At 44.1% G+C, this 24,447-nt stretch overlaps 1 protein-coding gene across 1 annotated transcript in view; it reads left to right on the forward strand.

Annotated features, from left to right (window-relative positions):
- Positions 1 to 20,245: 20,245 nt before the first annotated feature.
- The window catches only part of ZNRF2 (zinc and ring finger 2), a 52,405-nt gene continuing 48,203 nt past the window's right edge, over positions 20,246 to 24,447 (forward strand). The window contains exon 1 of the mRNA XM_074150754.1: positions 20,246 to 20,726. Coding sequence (XP_074006855.1) covers positions 20,246 to 20,726 — 481 coding nt within the window. The remainder of the gene's footprint in view (positions 20,727 to 24,447) is intronic.

Genomic DNA, 24,447 nt, shown 5'->3' on the forward strand with positions numbered 1-24,447 from the left:
GTGAAATAGAAAAAAAATCTCCATTTTGGGAAAAATAAGGATTGACTGGTCCTGTGCCTGATCCTATTTCATATTTTGCTTCTATCAAATTATTCTAGTGTATATGCAGATCAGATCCAAATAGCCAGATATGGATATCCATAAACACAAATCAAACAAATCTGTACAGCAGAAGAAATTTGTCTTATCCAGATATCCAGAGCTGACAAAATATGTCTGAGACCTCTACTAAAAATGAAAGTATGATGTATAGCAAACAGCTTGGAGAAAGAGTAGCAATCAATATATTGAAGACAAGAAATGGAAAACAGGGCTGTAAATTTAAGCATCCCTAATACCACAATACTTCTGAAGCAAGTTTGACAGACCTCTGCTGCTTTTATGGATACAGCAAAGTCATGCCTGATGTTTTCAAAATCCCCACTGAAGCTGCAGTTCTGTCAGCCTCTAAGCTGACCTGGGTTGCTGTTACCTCTTGACTACCTGCCCCTCTGCCCCATGACACCGCTGGCTGGATTTTCTGGCTCTCCTTCACACTGGCAAAAACACACTTAATCCTGCAGTGAGTCGGTTTGGAGAGCTAAATTGGAAGAAAATGCTTCTTTTTTTCTTTCTTTTTTTTTTTTTCCCATGAAATGAGGTGCTAGTTTCTCTCCTTTAACTGGCTCACTGTATGATCAGAGAAATATCAGTGAAGAGAAAAATGGAGAGTGCACCTAAGGGAAGGTGGAGGGCAACCCCACCTTAGCTCATACTAAACTGCTGTGGAATTGCAGCTCTAAGCACAGAACTCCACTCCCAATCATGCATATGTATGTACACAGATGCTTCAAAAGACGTACACATTCACTTTACTGCAGTTGTGTATGTTTACTTTGATACAGTATTCTTGAAACACTGGGCCCACTTGCTGTATGAGTTAACCACATGGAACCACCATACTCTTTGGCATTTAAGCTGGGGTTAAAGAACAAAAAATGCTACTATCCATCACGGTTGTCTGGGAAAACTTCCGAGTAGGACTCAACTGCGCAGTGTTTCCTTTCTTGAGTCTGAAAATAGCCTAAAGCAAGATGACAAGAGAGGTAAACGCTGTCCAAACTGCTTGTTTCCATTCAGGCTTTGACTCAAAACCTTATTGACACCATTATAAATGTCAACATTTGATACATAATACATGAATACATTTTAGCAGATGGAGATGAACGGAAATGAAGCCAAGATGCAGTTGAGGCTGGGTTTAGAATTGCTGGAAGGAGGAGGATGAAGACAGGAGAGATGCCAAGAAGGAAGTAGAGCAGAAACAGAAAGGAAGATGGGAAGGAAGGGAACAGAAACCACTCCTACTGAGTTCTGCCGAATCAAGCACTAACAGAATGAAAGAATAGTAAACAGTGCATTACCTTCCACAGCAAAAGATGAGGCTTTGCCTTTGCTCAGTCTGTGAAGCTCCCTTTGAGACGAGCAGGAGTTGTGTGTGGACAGAAGGCAATATGCTCGCCTGTATTTGTACCATAGCCCATCCTCCATACCCAGGCACGGAGTTTGTTCTCCTTCACAGGATGAACAGATACCCCCTCAGTCAGAGACAGCTTAACTAAAACAGTCCATTAACCACCTATTTTAGATTAACAAGGATAACCCACTGCCTAAACCCAATAGCTATGTCAATGCTACAAATTGCACTAAGCTTCTGAAAGGGTTTTGTCATAACTAAAAATTATGATCATTCTAGAGTAAACAAATATGGGGTGCTACCATTCATCACTCAGGCTGTACAGAAATTTATACCTTTTTAAAAAGCTCATTGCTATGCAGCAGAAACACATGTAATAGGGATGAACTGTCTGCAAAATAGTCCTTCCAATCTGTCAATGATAACTATATTTTTAGGGTCTAATGAAAAGATGGCATAGGACAAGATGAGAGAAAATGTGCAAGCAAAAGCTAAACTTAAGATTTTGCACTCTGGGGACCAGGTTACCAGGACTTATGATCATTATTACCCAGGGCACAGAATGTGATTTTCAGAAATCCCTTCACATTTTCTAAAAAGGAGCTTCTATCAATCTTATCCTTTCCTCATCTTCATATGTTGTTTATGTGCTGAATATTCACACTTTTGCTCTTAGAAACACAGTTGATTTGTCCCAAAGTCTCTGTATTTAAAACATAAGTGTATTAATTAATGACGTTCACTATTCTCATGCTTTTCTTTCTCATAATATAAAAGAACAACCACAATTCAATACTCAAAGCAAATCTCCTAGAAAAATAAGGAATCTTTTCTATTGCAGATCCTTGGCACCCCCATTTTCATAGAGTGGATCGGTTTGTCTGCTTTCGGTCTCAGAACTGCTTATCTAGCCTTCAGCAAGTGCCATGCACAAGCATAAGTCTGACAAACTTGATTTATGTTAAGAAATAATTTTTCTGTTGTCATAGAAACCACTGCAAGATGATCCAGGCATGAGTAAAAAGTAACAACGATAAGCGGGCTGCTGGTTTCGTCAGTGAAATTCCCTTCCTTGTTGATGTCCCACCAGTAATTTCCTTGCCCTCTAGGGTGAAAAGGGTAAAAAGATGGTATCTGGAAGGATGGCTGAGACGAAAAATTTGCCTGCCTAGAGGGTGGCTTCAGTGTCATAAGGCAGGCACATTTCCCAGTCCAGAAAGATGCTGTGCAGCCAGCAGAACTTCTCCTGCAAGGCTGCAGCGTGGGGAGCAAAGCAAATGTTTCTTTTGAATAGGGAGCAAAACCACACCAGAAATACCCCAAGTCTGCTACAGAGACCTCCATGCCACGGTGGAATAACTTGTTTATCTTCTGCCAGGGGTTTGCTTCCATCAGCAGGAATGAACCATACCCACCTTTTAATGTGTGCATAGCTCTTGCCACTGTGCTATGCATAAACAATCTCTGCTTCAGTGAGAGGATGTAACCTTACCTAGACAGTAACAGATACAGGGGACTAAAAGAATCAATGAACACTGATCACCATGACATGTTCGCGTAGAAGTGTCTTCGCCCACCCTAGCACTGCCTGCCCATGAGCTCCACGCCACGGCGTCGGCAATTACACCCTGCCCGATATAAATGATCATTCATTTTTGTAATTTATTTTTATCATCTCGTTTTTATGCAATGAGAGCACGGGAATGTATACTGTGTACTACAACACCTACACTCTACTCAATCTCCACCATCAGTCATTGACATTTTAGGGATGTTTATCCCCAAGCTTTACAAGGGCAATGAACATTGCTAGTACTTGCCACTACAGCTGTCAGACTGACTTGACATTCTTTCCCAAAGGAAATCTGTTTCTGCATCTGCTACTGTTGGTTCAGCTTACAACAGGCTTTCAGCTACAGGGTTGTTGCTGTGGATCTGTGGCCTCGCAAAAAGGCAAAAGGACAAAAGGGTTACTGCAAAAAAAAAAAAAGCCAGGAAACCTGCAATTTTTTGTCGCCTTGGAGTTCCTCTAAGCAATGAGTGGAAAAGCCAGAGGATTCTGGTCCGGAATGCTCCTCTGCTGCAATTAGCACTGGAAACAGTTCAAAAAGAGGAGGATACGGATAGATGACAGCTTCTTTTTGCTTCTAATGCTGACTATTTGCAATATGTCAATAATCAGAAGATAGTTTAGTGAACAAATATTGCCTGTTTTTCTGCTGGTGCACTGTCCAGGCATTTTTATTTCCCCCCTATTATTTATTATTTGAAAATATTTGCCAGACAATCTCTCCAAGTCCTTTCTGATCTGAAGCTTACTGATATTAATTTTGCAAGTGTAAGAAACAGAGGCAGGTCTGGCACTGCTTCTGATTCCTGGTAAGGTGAACGCAGCTTTTAGTGCTGGGTGCACCATGGATTGTGGAAAGTGAATTCCGAACCGATATTTTCCAATATTCTCTGTAAAATGCATTCTTATAGGCTTTCCATGCAGCTTTCTTCAATAAAGAAAAAAAATGCAGAATGCAAGGGGCAGGAAGGCAACTGAAGTAAACTTGCCCTAACCCTAACCTGAAAGTGGATATTAGTGGACATTTTTGCTTCTTTTCCCCAGATACACAAAGGTGCATAGAGGATGGAGGATGGAAACACATGGAGGATGGAAAACGAAAACAGAACTTGATTATTGTCATGATTATTGTTACTAGTTATAAGAAAGTGCCTATCTGCCACTTCTTCCCTATGTGCACATGTATGTGTCTCTTTTTATGTTCACTGCCTGTCCACAGCTTGTCTTATACATGCATCTCGTTATGTCTCATTATCACATTTCATTCCCATGCTCTTTATAGTGCAAAACAAGGTGTGTATTTGGTTATGAAAATGCTGGAGGGGGTGAGGGCGTTTTTGCATGGGAGATGCTGTATTACCATGTCAATCATTGCTCCTTCTCTTTCTTAGTTTTTGCAGATTAATCCTGGATGAGCCTCAACTGGGATGCTTCTAGCACTGGGGTAGCTGAGATTTTGATAGCAAATTCTCAGCCCAGGTCCACTGGTGTGCGATTCACACGCTGTTATCAAACTTGCACTGAGGGGCCCGAAGCTTTCCTTCCACCATGCTGAAAACCTGGTTTAGAGCTAAGCATAATTTATGGGTTGCTGGGGGAAGACTGTCTTTCCTAGTTGAACCCTTTCATTCTGGGCTTACTTATAGTGCCCCCCCGCCCCCTTTTTTTATTTCCAGAAGAAGAGCTGCTGTCTACTACTCAGCCTAGCTACGGAAAATGAGAAGGAAGACCACAGGCTGCTTCTTCAGCATTACCGTACCCACTGATGCTGGCTGGGCATGCAGTTTCTACATGTCAGCCAGGCTCCTGTTGCAGTTTGTCCCCCCGTGAGCTGAGTACTGAAGAACTCTCTGCTGTTGCAGCCTGCCGCTGAGGTGTTTCTCGCTCTCTCTTTTGAGGCGAGCTGTGAGTTTTGACCTTTATTCAGTAGGAGATACCACTAAACTTTGGGACCTTGGAGGGACCAGGGTCTCTTGGAGGAAGCTTTCTTTTATTGAAGGCAGCGGGGTATGCAGAGGGACTACGGTGGGAAACATCTAGGTGCCTTCCCCACGGTAGACAAGCGAGAAGGCGTGGAAGCAGAAGAACTACAAAAACAACATGGCAGCATATTTGCTCAGAAACAGTAAAAAAAAACCACCATTCAACTGGAATAGTGATGGCTGCTGAGCAATGGTGATTGCTGTGGCCTGAGGTGTTGGCATCATGTGTTCAACTGTAAAACGTACACTCCCCAAAAGGCAGTGATCCCTGAAAACAAGCGCTTACATCAGCTACACGCTCAGATAGCCCTGCCTTGACTGCTGCATCCTGGGGCAATTGCAGATCCAGCACATTCATCAGCTGTTGGTAGAGGCTCTATTAGGGAGAGGTGGAACAGGGGAATGGTTGCAGCATTAGAAGACTCGCAGCAGCAGGCAGGTCTGTGGGAGAGAATGGGTGTTGCCTTGTCTGGGGTATGAATATAAAACGTGCTGCTGTCAAATAAACGGTTCCTCTTGTTTGTTTCCTTTTTTTTTTTTTTTAAACAAATAATCAGTGACTTAAAGACAGAAAGAGATAATAGTACGCCCTCCTTTATATTCCAGAGCATCACCCTTCTCCCTGCTGTTTGGCACCTCGCCCATTTCCAAGCAGGCACTTTCAGATGCAGATTTCTCCCTCAATAGGTATGGCGGGGCTCTTTGTCCTCATCTTCCCCTACCTTCATTAGCGGCTCTGCTGCTGGGGGCCTTGTGCAGATATCAGAGGGAACAGGGCTGGGTAAGAAGCAGCACAGAAAAGGCTCCCTGAATGCTGATTCATTACCATACAAATGGAGGAACACCCCAGCTATGCAGAGGGCGGTATCTTTATAAAGCATGCGTAAATACCATACAAAACAATGATTACACAGCGCTTATGCACCCGTTAAAATTCATCCTGTACGGGCTGGATAACACATATCCATATACGCTAAATTGGATTCGCTTAGGATCTGCAAATGGTTTATAGATGTCTCCTGAGATAGGGGCATTGCCTGGGGTGCGGTGGACGTATCTGTGCAGCTCCGTATCAGCAAGCCGTGACAAGGAGACAGATTAGGACGGGCAAGTCGAAATGATCCCCCATTTGTCTGTGTCCATGTGGTTCAAAGGTCGGCCGTCCCTAGGGATTCCCTGGGGGTCCTACCTGGATGCTACGCCCAAATCTCTGGTGTCTCCACAAATATGGACCAGCTCACCCCAGCATTTCCTTTGCCCTGCACTAGGCTGGGTTATAACCCTAAATCCTTGTGCTGTTGACAGTCACACTGGCAACCTGGGGGCTACATTTTGTAAGGAAAACCGTTTTGATAGCTCTAGTTCTAGTTATGGCCCGCGGCCCACTGGAGGCGAATGACGGAGCAGCTTGGCTTGGTATAATGCTGAGTGTTGTGGGATATAAACAGCAGCTCTGAAACCAAACACAAATGACAACCAAAGTGCTTGTACAGTTCCTCCACCTTTGTTTGCCCATCCTCCTCTCTCACAGGAAGGGGGACTAGGATGGAGATGTGTGATGGCACTTGAATGCAGACCTGCGCACCCTCTGGCTGGGTCTGCTGCTCACTTGAGTTAAACCTGCAGCGGAGACAGATCCTGAGGGGCTAAACCTGAAATATGCAGCACAGGAAAACTTGGTTCATCAATTCCAACTTTTTTCTTGCAACCGTGGAAATGTTTTCTGGAAGCATTATATAATGTCTACCTACACAAATAGCCATACAACATGCTGGATGTGCAACCATAGAATTACACCTTCCAAAATAATATACTGTAGCCCTCTAAAGACCTGGACAAGTAGGTAACAAATACTTTGATGACAAGTACTCTGGAAAGACTTCAAAAGCACTGTCTGCTGTGGAGAAGAGGAGGAACTAATTGCTTTCTAGATCTTGTTTGATTTGTGGGGGAAAAAAAAAAACCAAAAACCAACCAACCAAACAAAAACCCAAACCAGAAACCCACAACCACAAAACTCCATGTTTCTTTGAAAATCAGCATAAGGCAATACTGTCTATAAAAATCTGCTTTCTGTCCTTTCAGATTCTCACTTTTCAGAAATATCAGTTTGCTGGTATGTAAAATACATGTAAGCCTCCCAATTACAACTATGCTTTCAGACCTTTATTAACCAGTAGAACTGGGAGACTAGCATATCCCAGATCTGGAAAAGGAGGATAGGGAAAAGATCTTATGAGGTCCATGAGAACCAAAATTTGGAGTATAATTCAGAATTCCTTGCAAATGTTGACCAATTGACCTGCCCATTGCACATGTGCCAGGCTGCAGCCTCATTAAGAGAGTCCAGATTAATCACACGCCTCTTAGGAAGGCTTTTTCTGCAAAGACTATTGATGTGGTTCTAGTTATGTGGGACTCCAGTAAATATAATGGCAGGATTTTTAGCATGTGTGTTACAGAAAGAGGTGAAGAGGTATGTCAGGGTAGTTTAACCACAATTTCAGCACCAGTCTGGCTAAATCTGCTTCTGAATCAATCTAGTTCTGCTACCTCTGTGGTCAAACCACACACAGAAAGGCCTTAAGAACTGAAATGACAAAACCCCAAGGAACACCAGTTTGTAATGAAAACAACAGGGCTGATAATTAAACTTCTACCAATGGTCCAAGCTGGCAGTCAGCTCAGTTAACAAACAGTAATAGAGAGAGACAGTCCAAATTCTTTACTGTCTGCCTGTGGGACTGATCAGCCTTGACAACGTTTCACCCTACCTCTCTAAAACAGGGTGAAAGGCTCTATTCAGGCAACAGGCAAAGCTGGTTCCATCTGGCATACTCCTCCTTTCTCATGAGCTTCCCCCTACAGATTATTAAGGAGCTATTTTATATAAAACCCCCACCCCGTTTGCCCCTGGACTCCCAGCTCATTCCTGTCTCATTACTTCAGTTTTGATGCCCTCAAGACATTTTAATAAGAATTAATTTCCTACCTGAGAAAGCCCTAATATTCACCACACAGTGATGTTAACAAAAAACAATGGGTGCAGTAGCATCTGATTCCTGGGGTTTTGTGATTAATTGTGAAAGCAGTATTAACAGTAAACACATTTATTTTATGTCAGCTGCTGATTGACTGAATATTCATCTATTATATTCCAGTATAGGTCATATCTATAAATCCCCAGGTGAATTCAGATGTGGCTTCTCTACCCACAACAATCTCTACATGATAAAGTATTCCTGTGACCCATTTTAAAAATATATCCTGCTCTATGTGAACTTACAGGGGATTTTTTCAGAATTTTTTATTGCATGTTCTGTGCTTCATGGCTCTGCTGAGCCGGCTAGCATTAGTGGCAGGGGATTTTTGTGACTGGCATAACTTGGGTACCATGACTTCTGTAAGAGTTCTGTGCTTCCAAAGCTTTTGTTATTGTGGGGATCTAGTATAAAATGTATTGACCTTCTGTGCTTATTAAGGGCCTTTTACTTACTGTTTGAGCTTCTTGTAATTTGTAATGTGTTTTATCCTGACAAAATGATAAAGAGGTAGAGAGTAGAAAGGGAGGAATTGAATCAACAAGAGACAAAGTGACTTATAAGTTGCCCAAGTAATCAAGCCAGATAGCTGAAAAACAAGGACAAGTTTTCTTGTGACCTATGCTGCTGCTCTCCAAGCATTGCTCCCTCTTTCCAGCTTCTGCCACTGGGAAAGAATTTTTCATGTGAATAATTTTGGATTTAACATAATGTTTTTAATAATTTTTAGCATCCTTATTCAGTTTTCCTTTTTTCGCTTCCCTTTGCAAAATGTCCTTCATAAAAAATGGGAGTACATTAAGATTTTTTTCTTCAGCCTCCATTGCAAACAGGAACCTGAGTCAAAGACCTGGGTTGAGTCCTATCAGTAGAGACACATCAGATCAGGTGAGTTACAGCTGATGAAAACTGCCTTGTAATTTTGTGGGACAGAGCAAACTATCAGATGATCAAATACAATTTTAATTGAAGTATGAAGACTGAAATTATTCTGGAAAGAACCCTTTTCAGATAAAGGCAAGGAGAACTACTCAAAATGTAGGGAAGGAGCTGCAAAAAAAAAAAAGGCTCTTTAGTTTCTTCAGCTGAGGGGTTTTTATGTATTTGTGAATTTTCTAAAGCATTATTTTCTTTGACGATCACTGTCCAAAACACTGCACTCCATAACTGTTGTCACACATTTACATTTTTCTTTGTCACTGAGGACAGCCAGCTTGGATTAGAAGTTCTTCATAGCCAAACTCCGAAGCATCAGGATATTAGCTCAGATTAAAGCAGGGCTGCTCCTCCCCTTCTCCCACCCTTGCAGGGGAGGGGGCCCAAGGGCCATGCAGCAGCTTCTGAACTGACAGTGTTCCCGACTGACAATCCTTTTTGCTTTCCTCTAAGACGTCAAGCTGTCTGTATCCCTCTGTCAGCTCCAGGCAAGGATGCCAGCCTCTGAGATAAGAGCAGCGTGATGAGGCAAGGTTGGTAGCCGTGTCATCCCCTCCAGCCTATTCTGCTGCTGCATGGGCCTGTATGCTGCCAAAACCCTGTCATTCCTGTCTCATGGGCAGCAATCATTTGCAAAACCAGCCTACTGCCTTACAAAAGTTACTCCTTCACCCCAGCTTGGGGATTTATCAAAGTCCTAAGCCACTGAGTCTCTAAAAGGCCCCACAGAGGCTCTCTGATTTGGATTATGATCCTGCAGCCCTCGCTGACAAGTAGCCCTGACCCATGCTGTTTGTATGAACAGGAGTGTTCCCTTCACCGAACCACACTTCCAAACATAAGAAAAAAGATCAGGTGGGGGACTTTACTATTAAGTGCAGAACACTAAAATATTACCATTCAACCTAACTCACTACTCCCCAAAACATATCTGAAAATTCATTAAAATAGAATGTGTTCAGCACAAAGCAAGTCAGTGCTGTTAGTTGGGATTATATCTCTTATTGTCTAGTATCGTACTGAAAAAAAACATTGTTTTTAACACACTCTCCTATGTTCCCAAAGGTTTAGGAACTAATGTCAGCTGAATATTCGGGACGTTCAATCACTGCACCAAATATGCTCTGCAAACTAGTCACCGTTAAAATGATAGTGGCATCTTCTTGAATAATTTGCTATCATCAGATTGCATGCCCTTTGGGTCCTCTTAAAAGCTGAAAATGAAAGCATGGACAAGAACGTGATATGATGACACCAATGTTGAAGTAATTTAACTCAGTATTATTACGATACATGTGGAAATTTTTTCCATGTTTTTAAATTTCATCAGGGAATTTTCCTAAATTCCTGCATCCTTTTCTTGGCATTTCTTTCAGCCTTTCATTTTCTTTCCCTTTTCTTTTCTTTTTCCTTCGTCCCCTTCCTCTCCTTTTCCTCTTTCCTTTTCCCCTTCTTTTCCTTCTCCTTTTCTTTTTCCTCATTTTTCTATTCTACTCTAGTCTAGTCTACATTTTGGGTTGTTACTATTCTGTTACTTTTTATTTCAAGAAAATTCTAGACGTGATACAGTTTTGTATGCCTTTGCTCCTAATAATAATTATGGGCCAAATTTTGCACCCTATAAATTTGGGTGGATAAATTTAGTGTGGTTCCACTGATATTAATGGAATTTAAACTGACATCAGGCTCTAACCCTACATTTTAATGATTGATTTGCATAGTCTCAGCTGTGAGACAATTTGTCTTAAGCCCCCATTAAATCAGAAAATAAGAGTTTCTGACGGGGTATGCCAATCACTCTAGCTTATATAGTGAGAGATGCCACATGCTTTCTCCTGCTCTAGCCTTATTTTTTGACAGCTACTTATGCTACTCATTGTCTAATTGGGCCTGCCAATCCTCCCTGTACGTCCCAATCTGTCCAGCCCAGACACAAGAGTCTGAAACGCTTTTAAAATCTGCATACGGTTGTTGATTACAAGAGATGGGGGAAAAAAACCAAAACAGCCTAAATATGACAATGTGCTTACTTCTATATCATTTTTGTTCAGAAAAACAAAGAATTGCAAATATTAAAAGAAGAAATTACATTTGAGTACCTGGGCTTTCTGGCTACAAGGGGAGGAAGGGTACTATGGACAGGATGAAAGCCAAATTTCCTTCTGAGGCTTTCACATAGGCAGCAAGGGCTAAATCCTGTCATTTTTTGCTTGTTGGGCTGTGGAAGAGGAGGAGGTAAGACCTCTTCCCAGGTATTAACAAATGGGAATGGTAGGACATTCAGCTTGCCAACGTGCATAAGGTTTCTGGAGGAAGAGGATGTCCTCACATATAGCAATGGCCGGTAGGTTAGGACCTGCTTTGCCTCCATGCAGAGAAACAAGAAGTCCCTCGTGCTGCATCCCGCTGTGAAGTCCTGCTTGCCAACATCAGGATTCCCTCCATGGAGGAAACATCTGCCAACCTCTGCTTAACCTTATGGTTGTGACTTGCCAAACAGCATGCCAGCATTTGGACTACAGTTTCTCAGTGGGGTTGGCAGAGCTCTGACATCTGCCGGGACCTGATCCAAAGCTCATGGGATTCAATGGAAAAAAAAAACAAACGTCCATTGATCTTGGTGGCTTTGGATCTGTCCTTTTGCTCATCTCCTTTGATGATTTATACAACACTGACATGCATATCTCACTTCTGAAGCACACAGAGCACATGGTTTTAATCTCACCATTTCCCTGGTGACAGGGAAGGAAGTGTGCTGGCAGCTAAGACACTGAAAAACACTCATTATTCTGTACATTATTATTACTTTTTACTTCCCCACGGAAGGTAGAAATTACAATGAAAAAAATCACAAATGTTTTGTTTTACAGTCTTTGCCTGCCCTTAAAGGCACAGTAAAATATTACAAACTGCAAATTTTTGTGCGTGTGTAAAAATGGTGAGAATGTTTTATATCAAAATGGGAGGTAAGAGAACATTAACAACTAAGAGCCACCGCTAAACAAATGACCCCTTTCCCTAGGAGAACCTTAGAGAGGGAATCTTTCTGATTTACCAGGGAATTCTCTTCTCAGATTGGGAAGTGAGAACATTTCATCCTTGTGGAGTCTTTGTAAAATCAAGATTACTGGCCCATTGGCAGCAGTACTCTACGAGTTAGGCTGCTCCAGACCAAGTCCTACAGTAATGGTGGCCACAAACCAAACTTAAGTAAGACACAACTCAAGATTCCTTATGTCCCGAAGAGCAGTTTTTAGGGGCAGCCAGGAGTTGCTACACTGAGTGGCTGGCCGTCAGACCTGGTACCACATGCAGTGCTCCTGGAGGTGCCCCCACAGCACCCAAGTTCATGGAGCCATCAGAGAGAGGGTTCATCCTGCCCATCAGAGAGATCCACAAACCACCAGTCACTTTCATAAAGCAGGAGGGAAGCGTTGCTATATTTTTAGACTTTTCATTCCAGTCCAACACCTTTTTCCTTCTTTGTTTCCTCACTGGCTAGTGCAATTTTTTCAGCACTAGATGTCAGTGTGGACTTGTGATACCAGATTGCTCTGTATTTTCCCTTTAACAAGAGAGGAAGAATTGACATCCAGAACAAATCCAGGTCTCTCCAGCCTCGAGATGTGCTTCCTACAAAACAGGTCTTTTGTTACTCTTTGAACTCCCTGTGGTAAGTGCAGAACTGCATTCTGTCCCTGATTGGGATTAATATGGCTGTAAATGGGCCCTATCCATTTTGTGATCGTATTACTTCTGAGTTAATGAGGAGCTACCATGACTCCAGAGGAAAAGCTTTGTTTAGAAAATTACAGAGAAAAAGAAATGGTTCTGAATTATGTTGATAATTTGTGACCCTGCTAAGGTAGCGTTGCACAGGTGCTCCACAGGGATGGTTAATGCTGTAACTAACATCACTCATCTCAACAAGAACCTACTGATGCAACTGAGTCTTTGCATTCCTACTGTCCAGAAAGACACTGCATCATCTAGAAATGTTTTGCTACACCAGGCTGTTACAAGGACTGTTCTAACTTGAACCTGATTTATTGTTTGCCAGGCATTTTCTGAATACTGAACTGAAACCAGCTTGGGGCAGAGCAACCAGCCAGGAAGCGTATGCTGGCTTTCTGAAGCGGTAAAATGACTGGTTTCTATCACTCTTTGTAAAACATTTTGTTTCTTTAAGGAATTTAAGTCCCCCAGTCTAAATTGTGAGTGGTCCCTGTGCTCTTACAGGAGGGCTGAGGAAGGGGCATGAAGCACCCTGACTGCCCTCATTTTGCAAGCAGCCATCTAGAACAAGGTGCTCCTCCTGCTCCTGGTGAAGTACAAGCTGGGGAAGGGCAGAGCAGGGAGAGGAGGAAGTGGGTTCACAATTCTGATTTCTCATCTTTTACTTTCATGGGTTCCGGCTTCTGTCGAGTGGATCTGAGCCAACATGACAGACGGAGCCTTTTACACCACCCTCGTGCTTGGTTTACACCAGGCGTGATGCACAGAAGCCGAGGCAGAAAACGCTTCTGGCAGAGAACGTGAAGCGGAGCTCTCTGACATTCCTCCCAACTCGGTATAGTTGTGGCTGCAATCTAGGCCTTCAGAAAAATCCAGTTACATGCTTTTGTATATTCTTCACCATGTATTAGTTAATAAAATTTTACCCTGATACATACACTAGTACACCTTGCTTTTATTCTACTTTAAGGTTGTTACTGTCCCTTTGACTTCTGTTGCATGAAGTCACTGCAACACATGCGTGACTGCCCAAGCAGCTGTGCTTAAAAGCCCTATGAGTAACTACCTACTGTGGTTTTGTTTCTTATTATTAGGCTTATCAGTAGCAGGCTGTAAGCAGGAGGCTATAGAACATTAAAAGAATAGTGCTTAAAATTATCAATTGAAAATACTAGCAAATACTGTGCAAAAATAAGGACGAAGGTATTCTTTCTCCTTGATTCTGAGAAGTTAAGGTAATATTTGGCAGATAATACAGAACCTGAGACAATACAAATTGTACTTGGCAAATCTAATGTCATGTGGCTCTACCACCTGCTACCATTCCTACATATTTCACCTTGTTATTGTTTCTGTAATACTGTTTTCCATTTACTCACCTCTTTCTATAGATGTCTAGTATCCAAACAATTAGTACTGCTAATGAAAGATGTATGCTGTGAAAGAGCTTGTCTGCAATCAGCTCCTGAAGACTGATTTACCTGTGTAATATTCACTGTGTCAAGACTTGAAGTGCCTTCTTTATTAACTATCACGAATTGTTCAGATAAGGCTCTCTGTAAGAGAGCTGCCTCTCTAGGTGCAGAAGGGCTTTGTGGTCTCACACGCTACATTGCAAGGCAAAACAGTCTAATTCAGGAATATACCTTGAAAGAAAGACGATCCTTATTTCCCTCTGCAGAATTAAAAGGAGATGAGGTGATGAATAGTCGTCCTCCAACTCCTGAATCCACATTCAGCTGGCATTGCTGGATGCTGATACACCAGATCTGAAAACAAGAGAGAGTAAACATACTTCCCATCTGTCAGTTTGTCCTCCACCCCCTCTTTTTAGAAATCACAGAAATGGAAAAATTAGCTGGATGGGACCTTTATGTATCAACTCATCTACCCCCGGACTCCCATACCCACAGATCTGTGTATCATGCCTTGCCCACACAAACACGTATTGATGTCACTTCATTTATGACTTGGTGCAAATTTAGTGTAGGTATGGGCATAGACTAAGATACTGTTTGTCTTCTGTTATTCCTTGAGCATATAACAAAAATGCTCTGCCTATAACAAAAAAGCTTGGGAGCTTCTGAAGATAGGGTTGGGGGGGCTATAGACGTGTGAAATGTCAGGAAGCTATGCAAAGGGGTAAATCATGCAAAGCTGCTAACAAAAAAAAAAAAAGCCACCAACAAGTAAAACTAACAGTTTATCAGAGAATCAGTAACAATGCTGGCCTGATTATGCACTAAAATGGCAAATTCATATAAATGGCATTTGGTATTGAATAAGTTACCTATGAAGGTACTCACTGGCTACGATAATACAACTGTGAATGTAGAATAGCTTAGAAATTATTATGGTGAATACTCTTTCCTATTAAAATTGTTAGAGTAAAGTATATTCCTTATAGTACTACTTCATAACTTCTGATAATGGAGTACACAGCACAAATTGTCATTTCTTCAAATAAGTTATTTCCAAGTATTTCTTCCTGTACAAAATGGTCAATCAATAAGTCCAGTCAAAATGTCAGTTTATCTTTAAGGCTATGTTATCTTTTCTGTGACCATCAGTTTTTCTCTAAGGGTAACTCCAGTGTACAAAATACAGCGTATTATTTACAGCGTGACAGAAACTTCAGAAAAGCATAAATTTCAAACAAAAGATAGATGGTTTTAAAGAGAAATTTTATAAAGTAAGGATAAACTTCCTTATCCCTGTAGCATCACCACACATTTCCAGAATAATTTTAGGACCCAAACCTCAAGCTTTCTGAGATGCTTAGTTTTTTTTATTCCATGAAGACTGATCACAACATGTTGTTGGAGTGTTTTCCGTGCATCAGTGTAAGCATATGCATAAATCTTTATAGGATTAAAGTCAATATGTACAAGGAGTTATTCAATGAAAAAAAAATATATATCTAAGATACTGGGTAACAGGGTCTCCTACATCTCTCAAAATATCATTCACCAGCTGGAGATATACTGATACCAAAATATACCAAATATTTTTAGGCAAAAAGATGCCTACAATAGGTTTATGTACAATTCATAGTCATACTGTCAGGGATAATATGGGACCTATTTTCCTTAGCTTAGTCTAGCTGCAGATGTAAGGCATGTGTATTTTACACGTTATTTTAGAGGGATAAACCAGCTCTGTTTTGCTTTCTCTATGAGCAACTGAACACTTCAGAAGTCCCTATTTTCAGTATCTGTGAAGAAGTCCTGTGCAGTGCTATTTATTTTAAACAGCTGAAATATACAGTAATGTAAAAACTGATCTCTTTCAACCACAGTGTGCTCCTCTAGTTTGGTGTCTAATCAGAAAATCTAGTTGCCCAAACCCCATTAGGAGCCCACAAATTTACTATAAAAAATTGAGCTGTGTGTTACGAGCGTGGGCCGTTGTTTTTTAAACGTTTCTAGACACAGGTGCCTGATCAGTTCTGAACAGAATGTGTTGACTTTATTAGTTCAGGGTCTGATGCTTTTGTCAGAAATGAAACCTCACTTGAAACCTTGCTTCAGCATCCCTGTAAAAGCCACCAAAGAAGGGGTCAGGAGGGGAGAGGGAGGATGATACGTCTGCATAGCTCACTGTTGAGCAAAATTCAGACCCCTGTTCCATTTACCAGCACATATTTTCCCAAGTGTGCAACATTATGAATTTACAGTTAATTTTGTATGCTTAGGGCACACCTGCCACCTGGTATTTTCAAGGAAACTGGTCAAGAAACAAGTTCGTTATTTTCACTTGCTGATAGACAAGGCTGTGTAACCAGAACTGTAGTGGAGGTATGCAGCTTATAACAAAGAACAGTAAGTGTATTTGCCTGTCTAGACCAGTTTTTTTCCACTACCCTGGACAAGGAACAAGAAGGTTAGTTCCTATTTCATGCTTATTTAATTATGAATAAGATTCCCTAGATGTGTTTCTACAGGAATAATAACAGTATTCACCCATACAGGCCTAGAGAAGTAAATTTTTATATAACTATCTGCTTTCCACCAAGTCCTTGAGATTTGTGGAAATATAGTCAGCAGCAAGATGCTCTCCTTTCTCTCTGTACTGTTTCCTCTTGTCACTGGCTATTTTCCATGCTGGGTAGGAAATTGAAATTTTTATGCAAACTACTCTGGAGTATATTAATGAACAAATGGGTGGAGGTTACAGTGCCAGTTACTTGCCTCTACAAGACTTAATGGCTAGTAGACAGTCATTTGCCAGACAAAATGTTAGCTTGAAAACCTAACTGTACTGTCGGCTACGTAAAGCAAATTTCCACATGTAGAAAAATTTCTATTCAACCATTTTAAAGAGGGACTGGGAAGGACGAAGGGGAGAAAGCTGGCTGAGAAGCATGTTACATTGCTTTTCTGAAGATGTAGGTGTTCTTTGAGGTATGTGTCCTGTTTAGACTCACACTTGATAGCGAGAGAGCTGCAAATACATGCCCTGCATGCAAAACCAAAACTGAAGGCCTGAAAAAAATCACATTGCGCTGGGAACAGCCACGCTCTCTGAGAAAGGGAACACAGGCTGCCCTGTTGTGACTTCTTTTCTGTGAAATAGTCTATGCTGTTAAAGGTAATTTTCTGATTGTAAGACTAAATAACTGTTTGGATGTCTTGAGGGCTTTTTTTTCCCTCCACAGACTTTATCATTTAATCCTAAATTGAATAAAAGTTTATTCACAGTCAAATATAATCTATATTTAATACCTGCTCAACTCTTAGATCCTCTGTAAAGAAACTAGAGAGTACTGTGGTACTGTGTAGCAATGTACTAATTTCAAAATACTGTTTATTCTAGTAGCTGACCAGCTCCACTAGTACTCAGTAGTGGAAATTTTAAAAACTCCATAAAACTCTGAGCATGCTGCCCTCTAAACCTTCTCCGATAGGGCTGAACATGCCACAGGCATTCTGTGAGCGGCAGAAATTATGAGTCATGTCTGCAACATCCTTTGCCCATGTGGATTCTTGGAATCTAGCAAGATACAAATTCCTACAGTAGCTTTCCCTGCTGAGGGAACATTAATAGAATCTCTATCTTCTACACAACTTCTTATTTTCTATACTATTAGTGTCTCTGAGAGATATGGCTGAAGGTGGCCAAAGGTTTCAAAAGTAACCAGTGGCAGAGCAGACAGCATATTCACGCAGATTTTCTTTCTGTAGGAAACCGAACTAGAAAGTGCTTGCTCTTGATCTACCTTGGGGTATCTACCACTGCTACCAGAGACCTCAGATCATCATTCACAAGTGGGGATGGCATAGCTTGGGACGGCAGATTATCGACCCCAGCTGTCTGCCTGGCACCCAGCACACAAAAGACCAAGCTGTTCATGAGACAGCTGTGGAATCACTGCCTCTTACTGAAACCGGCAACGGTTTACAGCAGCATCCTCTAAACGGGGTTCAGATTATTCACAGAGTGGCTCAGCTCTCCAGAAAAGCGGTGTCAGAACAAAGAATTAGGGCTGGTAACCTTCTCTGCCATCCCAAACTGTGGTGCCTCGTCTTCCAAACTGAACTGCGAGCTGCCCTGATGCAAGAAAGCAACTGCATGCAGCTGTAACGTCAATGGCAAAAGAAGGGGGAAAGGGAGGGCTTTGCACCTATTCCCATCTGAGGATAAGTATTAAAGATACATGTAATGTACATGTCACATAATAGATGTAATAATGTACATGTAATAACTACACATACATGTAACATGTATAGTACAAATGTTACATAATACTTTGTATATTAATTAAGGTTTTGATCTGTTTTATCATATCAGTTGTATTGCTTGGCTACTATGTGATTATGACACAGGCATGTAGTTAGAATCTTTACCTAGACTGTGTGATGGAAAGTCCCAAGATGTTGTAATCGCACTGCTTCATGGTGACATACCTCATCTTAGAGCAGATGATAATTCATAAAAACAAACAGTTTAGCCTGGATGACTGATTGCAGGAACTATGCTCATATAAATTCAATGTGTATAGCATTCGGTATCACAAAACCTTTAAAGAACAAAATTTTTTGTCTCTGATCGTTTTGTCATAAGCAAACGGAGCCTGTTAACCACATCGGTATAATTCACGGGGCCAAAATTTTCAGCTGTCAGTCAATCCTTATGTAAAGCTCTCCTCAATAATAACGGGAGTTTTTCTCAGAGTGAGACACTGAGGTCTTACAGGATTTCCCGATACCGCCTGTGACCGAAAGGTCGGAGACGTTCGCCCCTCTTGCCCAGCTTCTCCCCGACACCTTCCACGAGAACCGAGACTCGCATCAAACTCCCCGCGCTGGAAGTCCCCTACCCGGGAAAGTTCCCGACTAGGGGTGAGCGGCCCTTGCGCCAACCACCCCGCCAAACGCAGGCTGGCGGAGCGGCTGGCCGGGCCCTTCGCCCCTCAGCCGGTGCGCGGCCCAGCCGAGCAGCGAGGCCGCCCGGCGCAGCCCGGGGCGCGGCCGACCGGGCATCCGGGCGCTTTGCTGAAGCTGCGGCGGCAAACCGAGCAGCGGCAGCGGGGCACCCGTTTCTCGGGCGGGCGGCGCCACCCTGCTCCTTCACCCGGCGGGACCCCGCACTGAAGCGCGGCCCCGGGGGCGGCCGCCACCGCCCGGGGCTCGCGGGGCACCGCCAACGGCCGCCCCCAACGGCCACCGCGCGCGCCCGGCCCGCAGCCACCACAGCTCGCCTCGTGCCGGCGGCAGTTTGGCTTTTAACTCGTTCCCCGCCGGGGCAGCCGCTCCGCCTGGCTTCCCCCCTTCCAGGAGAGCAGGCAGCCGAGTCCCCCCGGGCAGGTTCTCCCCTCAGCCCCGCGCTCCCAGCGGCCCCGCTTCGGAGACTCTCCCTCCCGCGGGGTGCGAGGCTGATAGCCCCGGAGGCGGCCTCGTCCGCCTGGCGCTACCCCGCACCTTGCGTGAGGATAGGGGGCAGGAGGCGGAGCGGGGAGGAAGGAGAGGCGGCAGCGGCCACTGCCGCCCGTAACCGCTCCCCATCCCGCCCGCTGGTGCCGCCCCCAGTATGGCGACACAGTAGAGGAGCGGCTGCGCCGGGGTGACCGCCCCCTCCCGCCTCTCTCGGCACAGGCACGGCGCGCCGCGGGCGAGCGAGCGGCCTCGGCGGCGCTGCTGCCGCCGTTGCCCCCCACAGGGCTCAGCGGAGGAGGAGGAGGATGGCGGCGGCGGTCACGGCGGCGGCGGGCACAGCAACAGCGGGACCGAGCGGCCGCGCGGCGGGAGCCAGCACCGTCCCGAGCAGCTCATGGTGGCGCCCCAGACCCGCCAGCAACGGCCGCGCCGGGGCCGCCAGCTGAGCCGGATCCCGGCGGGCGGCTCTCCCCTCTCGACACCGACCCACCGAGCGACCCGTTCCCCTCCCCCGGCGCACCCTCTCCGCCCTCCCCGCCGCGACCCGCGCCTCGGATCGCCCCCGCCGGGGCCGGACTCCCACCGACCCCGGGCGCCGCGGGGAAGGCGGCGGCGAAGGGCACCGGGCAGCGCCAGGCGGCGGCGGGACCATGGGCGCGAAGCAGAGCAGCCCCACCGCCGCCAACGGCCGCACCCGGGCGTACTCAGGCGGGGATTTACCTTCCTCCAGCAGCAGCAGCAGCGGCGGCGCTAACGGGACCGGCGGGCGCTCGGCCGGCGCTGGCGGGCGGTACGCGCACCTGGCGGCGGCGCCTCATGCCGCTGCCGGCGGCGCGACGGCGGCAGGAGGAGCGGCGGCGGCGGCGACAGCGGGGGGTGCCGCGGGGTCGGCACCCCGGAGCAGGTCCTTAGGGGGGGCTACCGCCTCCGGGGCCCGGGCCGCCCAGTCAGCCTTCAACATCCCCCACAGCAGCGGTCCCTACGGCTCGCAGGACTCGGTCAACAGCACCCCGGAGGAGGGCGGCCGGGAGCGGCCCGCGGGGGGCGGCGGCGGCGGCGGCGGCTCCTCCGGCGGGCCCAGGCTAGTGATCGGCTCGCTGCCCGCTCACCTCTCGCCGCACCTGTTCGGAGGTAAGGGCTAGCGCGGCGGGAGGGTTTAGCGGTCTCTCCCGCTGCTGCGGGGCTGGGGGAGGTCTGGATGGAGTGGGGGTGGGGGGGAGTTCCATCCCCGGTTGCCGGCCAGAAGGTGGGACGGGTAATGAATCATCACTTTGGGGAGAACGGCGGCTCTTCCAGGCTTGCGCCCGCCGGAGGGGGACAGGGTTTGGAGAGGGGGGGTGTTCAGGCCAGCCGTCTCCTATTGTTTGTAACCAGAGCTGTGAAAGGGGGAGGTTAAAAATGAAACGAACCCCGCGGCGGTGCGGTCGGGACGGCGAAGAGGAAGCGGAGCCTCTCCGGCCGGCGACTTTAGACTCTAATAGCTGTAATCAGTGCCTGTGTAAATACTCTTGCCTACTACTTACATAATTAGAATTTAATTGGATCATGTGTCTCCGCCGTTTATTCTAAAATCGGACCAAACTCTTCTTTAAGGTACTGGTAAATATGTGGCTGATGCTTGTTCCTCTTTCTAAGTTCTCGGGTTCTAGGTTCTGAAAGCCTATTAAGAAAAACAGAAGTTAAAGTAAGTTTCTTTGTTTATTTTCCCCCCAAGAGATGAGTAGAGCCGGATAGCTGTCCCTGCCGCTCAAGTAGAGGCTTGCAGCACCGGTACCGTATAATCTGGAGGATGGCTACATGTGCTCTTGAGGCAGGAGAAACACTCGGCTTGAACTCTGAATTAACCAAGAAGCTGAGGCCCGTTAAGAGGCATATTAAACGTGGAGCAAGTTGTCATAGTTTTTTGTCTCTCCTGTGATATTGAGACGAATAGGGCTGGTATAGGACTTGCGGTTTATTGCCTGTGTTCTTTACCTTGAAGTTATAAATCTTCCTGTAAGTTGCTAGCTGCTTTCAGAGTTGCTGACTACTTTCAGTACTGCTTCTTCTAAAGGTCATTGTTCGTATAAGTCAAACGTTAAGGTGCAAGGTGACTTAAAATTGATTCATTCTCTCATTCTAATATAAATATGTATGTATTATAACCTGTCTAAATACTAACCAACTTCCCCAAAAGCTTTCTTTTGGGAAAGAGGAGGCTCATGTAAAACTCCTACGTTTCTTTTATCTGTTTCTGAGTACTATTTGTAGCAGGCTGGGTTTTCTTCTTTTCTGTAATGCAGCCTGGTTTTAGCCAAAGCAGAGCTCCCTTCAGTCTGACCCGCACAGGGTGCACAAGGTTTCTATCACACGGCCTGCCACCTATATGTTGTGTTGACCTGAAGACAACATAACTGTTACTTCCTACATCTAAAACTGCTTCCTCCCAGCCCAGTGGTTGAACATTAACAGAAATCTGTCAAACCCTATTATAATAAAGGAGTAGTTGCCCTTAAGAAAGAAAACATAGCTGTTCTTACAGTACCAAGCTGCTCAATAGGAGTGCTTTGTTGCAAGGATGCTCATTATACCATCAAGGTAGCTTGTAGGGGAAGATGGTACATGTGTTTCTCAGTGATGAAAGGATGCCCTACCACAGAGTATTATGCAGTTTGTGCTAAGCTCAAGGGAATCATCAAAATACGTAGCCAGTTGTTGCTCAAAGGTAAAACTTTTTTTTTTTTTCCTTCTTGCTTACACATTGTCTTGCAACCTGCCTTGCTGCCAGGAGGGACTGGATTAAAAGTAAATGCAGTGATGAGGATCAACAACTGTCTCGTTATTTAGATGCATGAAGGTCTCTTCAGAATAACTCTGAATTTGATTGTACTTTTCTATGGCATGTAATAATCTACTAATTGCTGTACTACACCATATTTTGTCTTTTGTGAATCTCCAACATTGGTATATTAAAGAGGCTATAGGCTGAAATGATGCAAAGCTTGTTGCTTTTCCCAGTGAGGAAAAGTGCTAGGAGGGGTACACTCTCTTCATCTACTGACTAATAAATGAGGAATGCCATATGTTAGGGGTTTAAGTAGCAAGTTTCAAAATACACTGTCCTTATGTGGTCACAAGATGATAATGAATCTACTTGCTTTTTCTCTTCTAAAATCAGTGATACGTTATACCACATCACATTGAATGTTGGCATCCTTATTTAGTTGCATGGTTTCTGTTTTCTTGATTCCCTGTAATAACTAGATGGTGGGAATGAGTAGCCCCACTGGAGATCATACATTTAGCAGCATCAGCGTGGTGAAAAGTAACTTGAAGCATTGTTGTTGTCCTGATGGTAACTAGCTCAAGCTTGTCTAGGTGTGGTATCTGGCATTTATCTTGTGTATCATAAGCATGCTTGAAGTCCCCTCCCTTGTTTTGTAACTTGCAAATTAGTCAAATTGTTTCTTTTTATCTTGAAATTACAGAAATTAACTTTGAGGTTTAGCATAGTAATTCTGTGAAAATTAAAATAAGAAAGGAGAACAAGAATAACTTCCAGAAGTTGAACTGAATCTCCAACTTTTAGGCATACGGCTTGGCTTCATCAATCAGTGACATGTAGGTGTATTTATTAAATTACTGTAATTAATTTGCTGTTAGCGATTTACACTTGACAATAGTCACTTTTACGGAGCAACTTTGCATGCTGAAGTAATGTATAAATATTAACTCTCTAATGTAACATGCTTAAATCCATACTAGTTAATATGCCATTTGAATGAGAATGTAAAAAGTATTGTGTTTTTGTATGTTAATGTATTGGAAAATACGATCAGTTATTTTCTATGTTCCTTTAATAGGAACTGTAGTAACAGCAGCCTTTCCTACCTGCAGGGGTCTGATCTTCCTGTCTGACCTCAGGCTAGTGCACCTTTACGATCAAGATATGACAGAGTAAATACTGCTCTGGAACCTTATGTTTCATCTCAGGAAGAGTTCAATTCACTGAATAATCGGGGCCTTGATCTCACAAAAGAAGAAATACATATGTGTTTAACTTTGTGCTGCAAGCACGCCTGGAGTAGGCTTAGAGCATTAAGCAGAGTGAGACCCAAATTCCATAAGATCTTATGGCACTCCCAGATGCAGAGGCCAAACTTGCACGTGACGTTCAAGCTTTCTTGCAACACAGTGCCAAGTTCCAGCTTCCTTTAAGGTGATAACACTGTTATCGTGAGTTTTGACCAGTGGTTTCCCACTCCGTTGCTCAGTGAATGGCACTTCCCTTCTCTCCCAGCCCCAAAGTAAATATTCTTACCTCCTGTTAAGAGCGGCGTGTAGAAGAGTTGGCCCTGAGATCCACAGTTAGTTTTTCCACTGTGTTTTTAGGCAGTAAGTATTCCCATTTAGACTGTCAGCGCTGCAGCAAGGCTACTGCTGTAGTTACAACGTAGCTTGTTTTATCAATGATGCTTGCAGCAATTGGTTCAGCTAAAAATGGTCAGTTTGGGTGAATTTTCTTTGCTTTGGATAACTGCTGGTGTGTTACTTCCATCACTTAAAATGTTGGCAGCTCCTCAGAACCCACTTCATGTTTGTGATCCTGTTTCTGAGTGGTCACAACAGGGAGAATTCTTGGTGAAAATGCCTACTGTAAGTATCCTTCCGGTGTTCAAATTTAAATCTCTTCTTCGAATATCGTTATACGACAAGAATAAAGCCTTCAAATATTTTTTGCCTTTAAAAGTCTCTTAGGGAAGAATATGTAAAAATTCAACTGAAGAGAGCAGAAATATTACATATTGAGTCTTTTAATATCCACATCAGTTCTTCACTCAAGTTGATTGAGTAGAGACGTACAAGTATTATA

The sequence above is a fragment of the Numenius arquata genome, chromosome 7 (genome assembly GCF_964106895.1).
Source record: "Numenius arquata chromosome 7, bNumArq3.hap1.1, whole genome shotgun sequence".
Lineage (NCBI taxonomy): Eukaryota > Metazoa > Chordata > Aves > Charadriiformes > Scolopacidae > Numenius > Numenius arquata.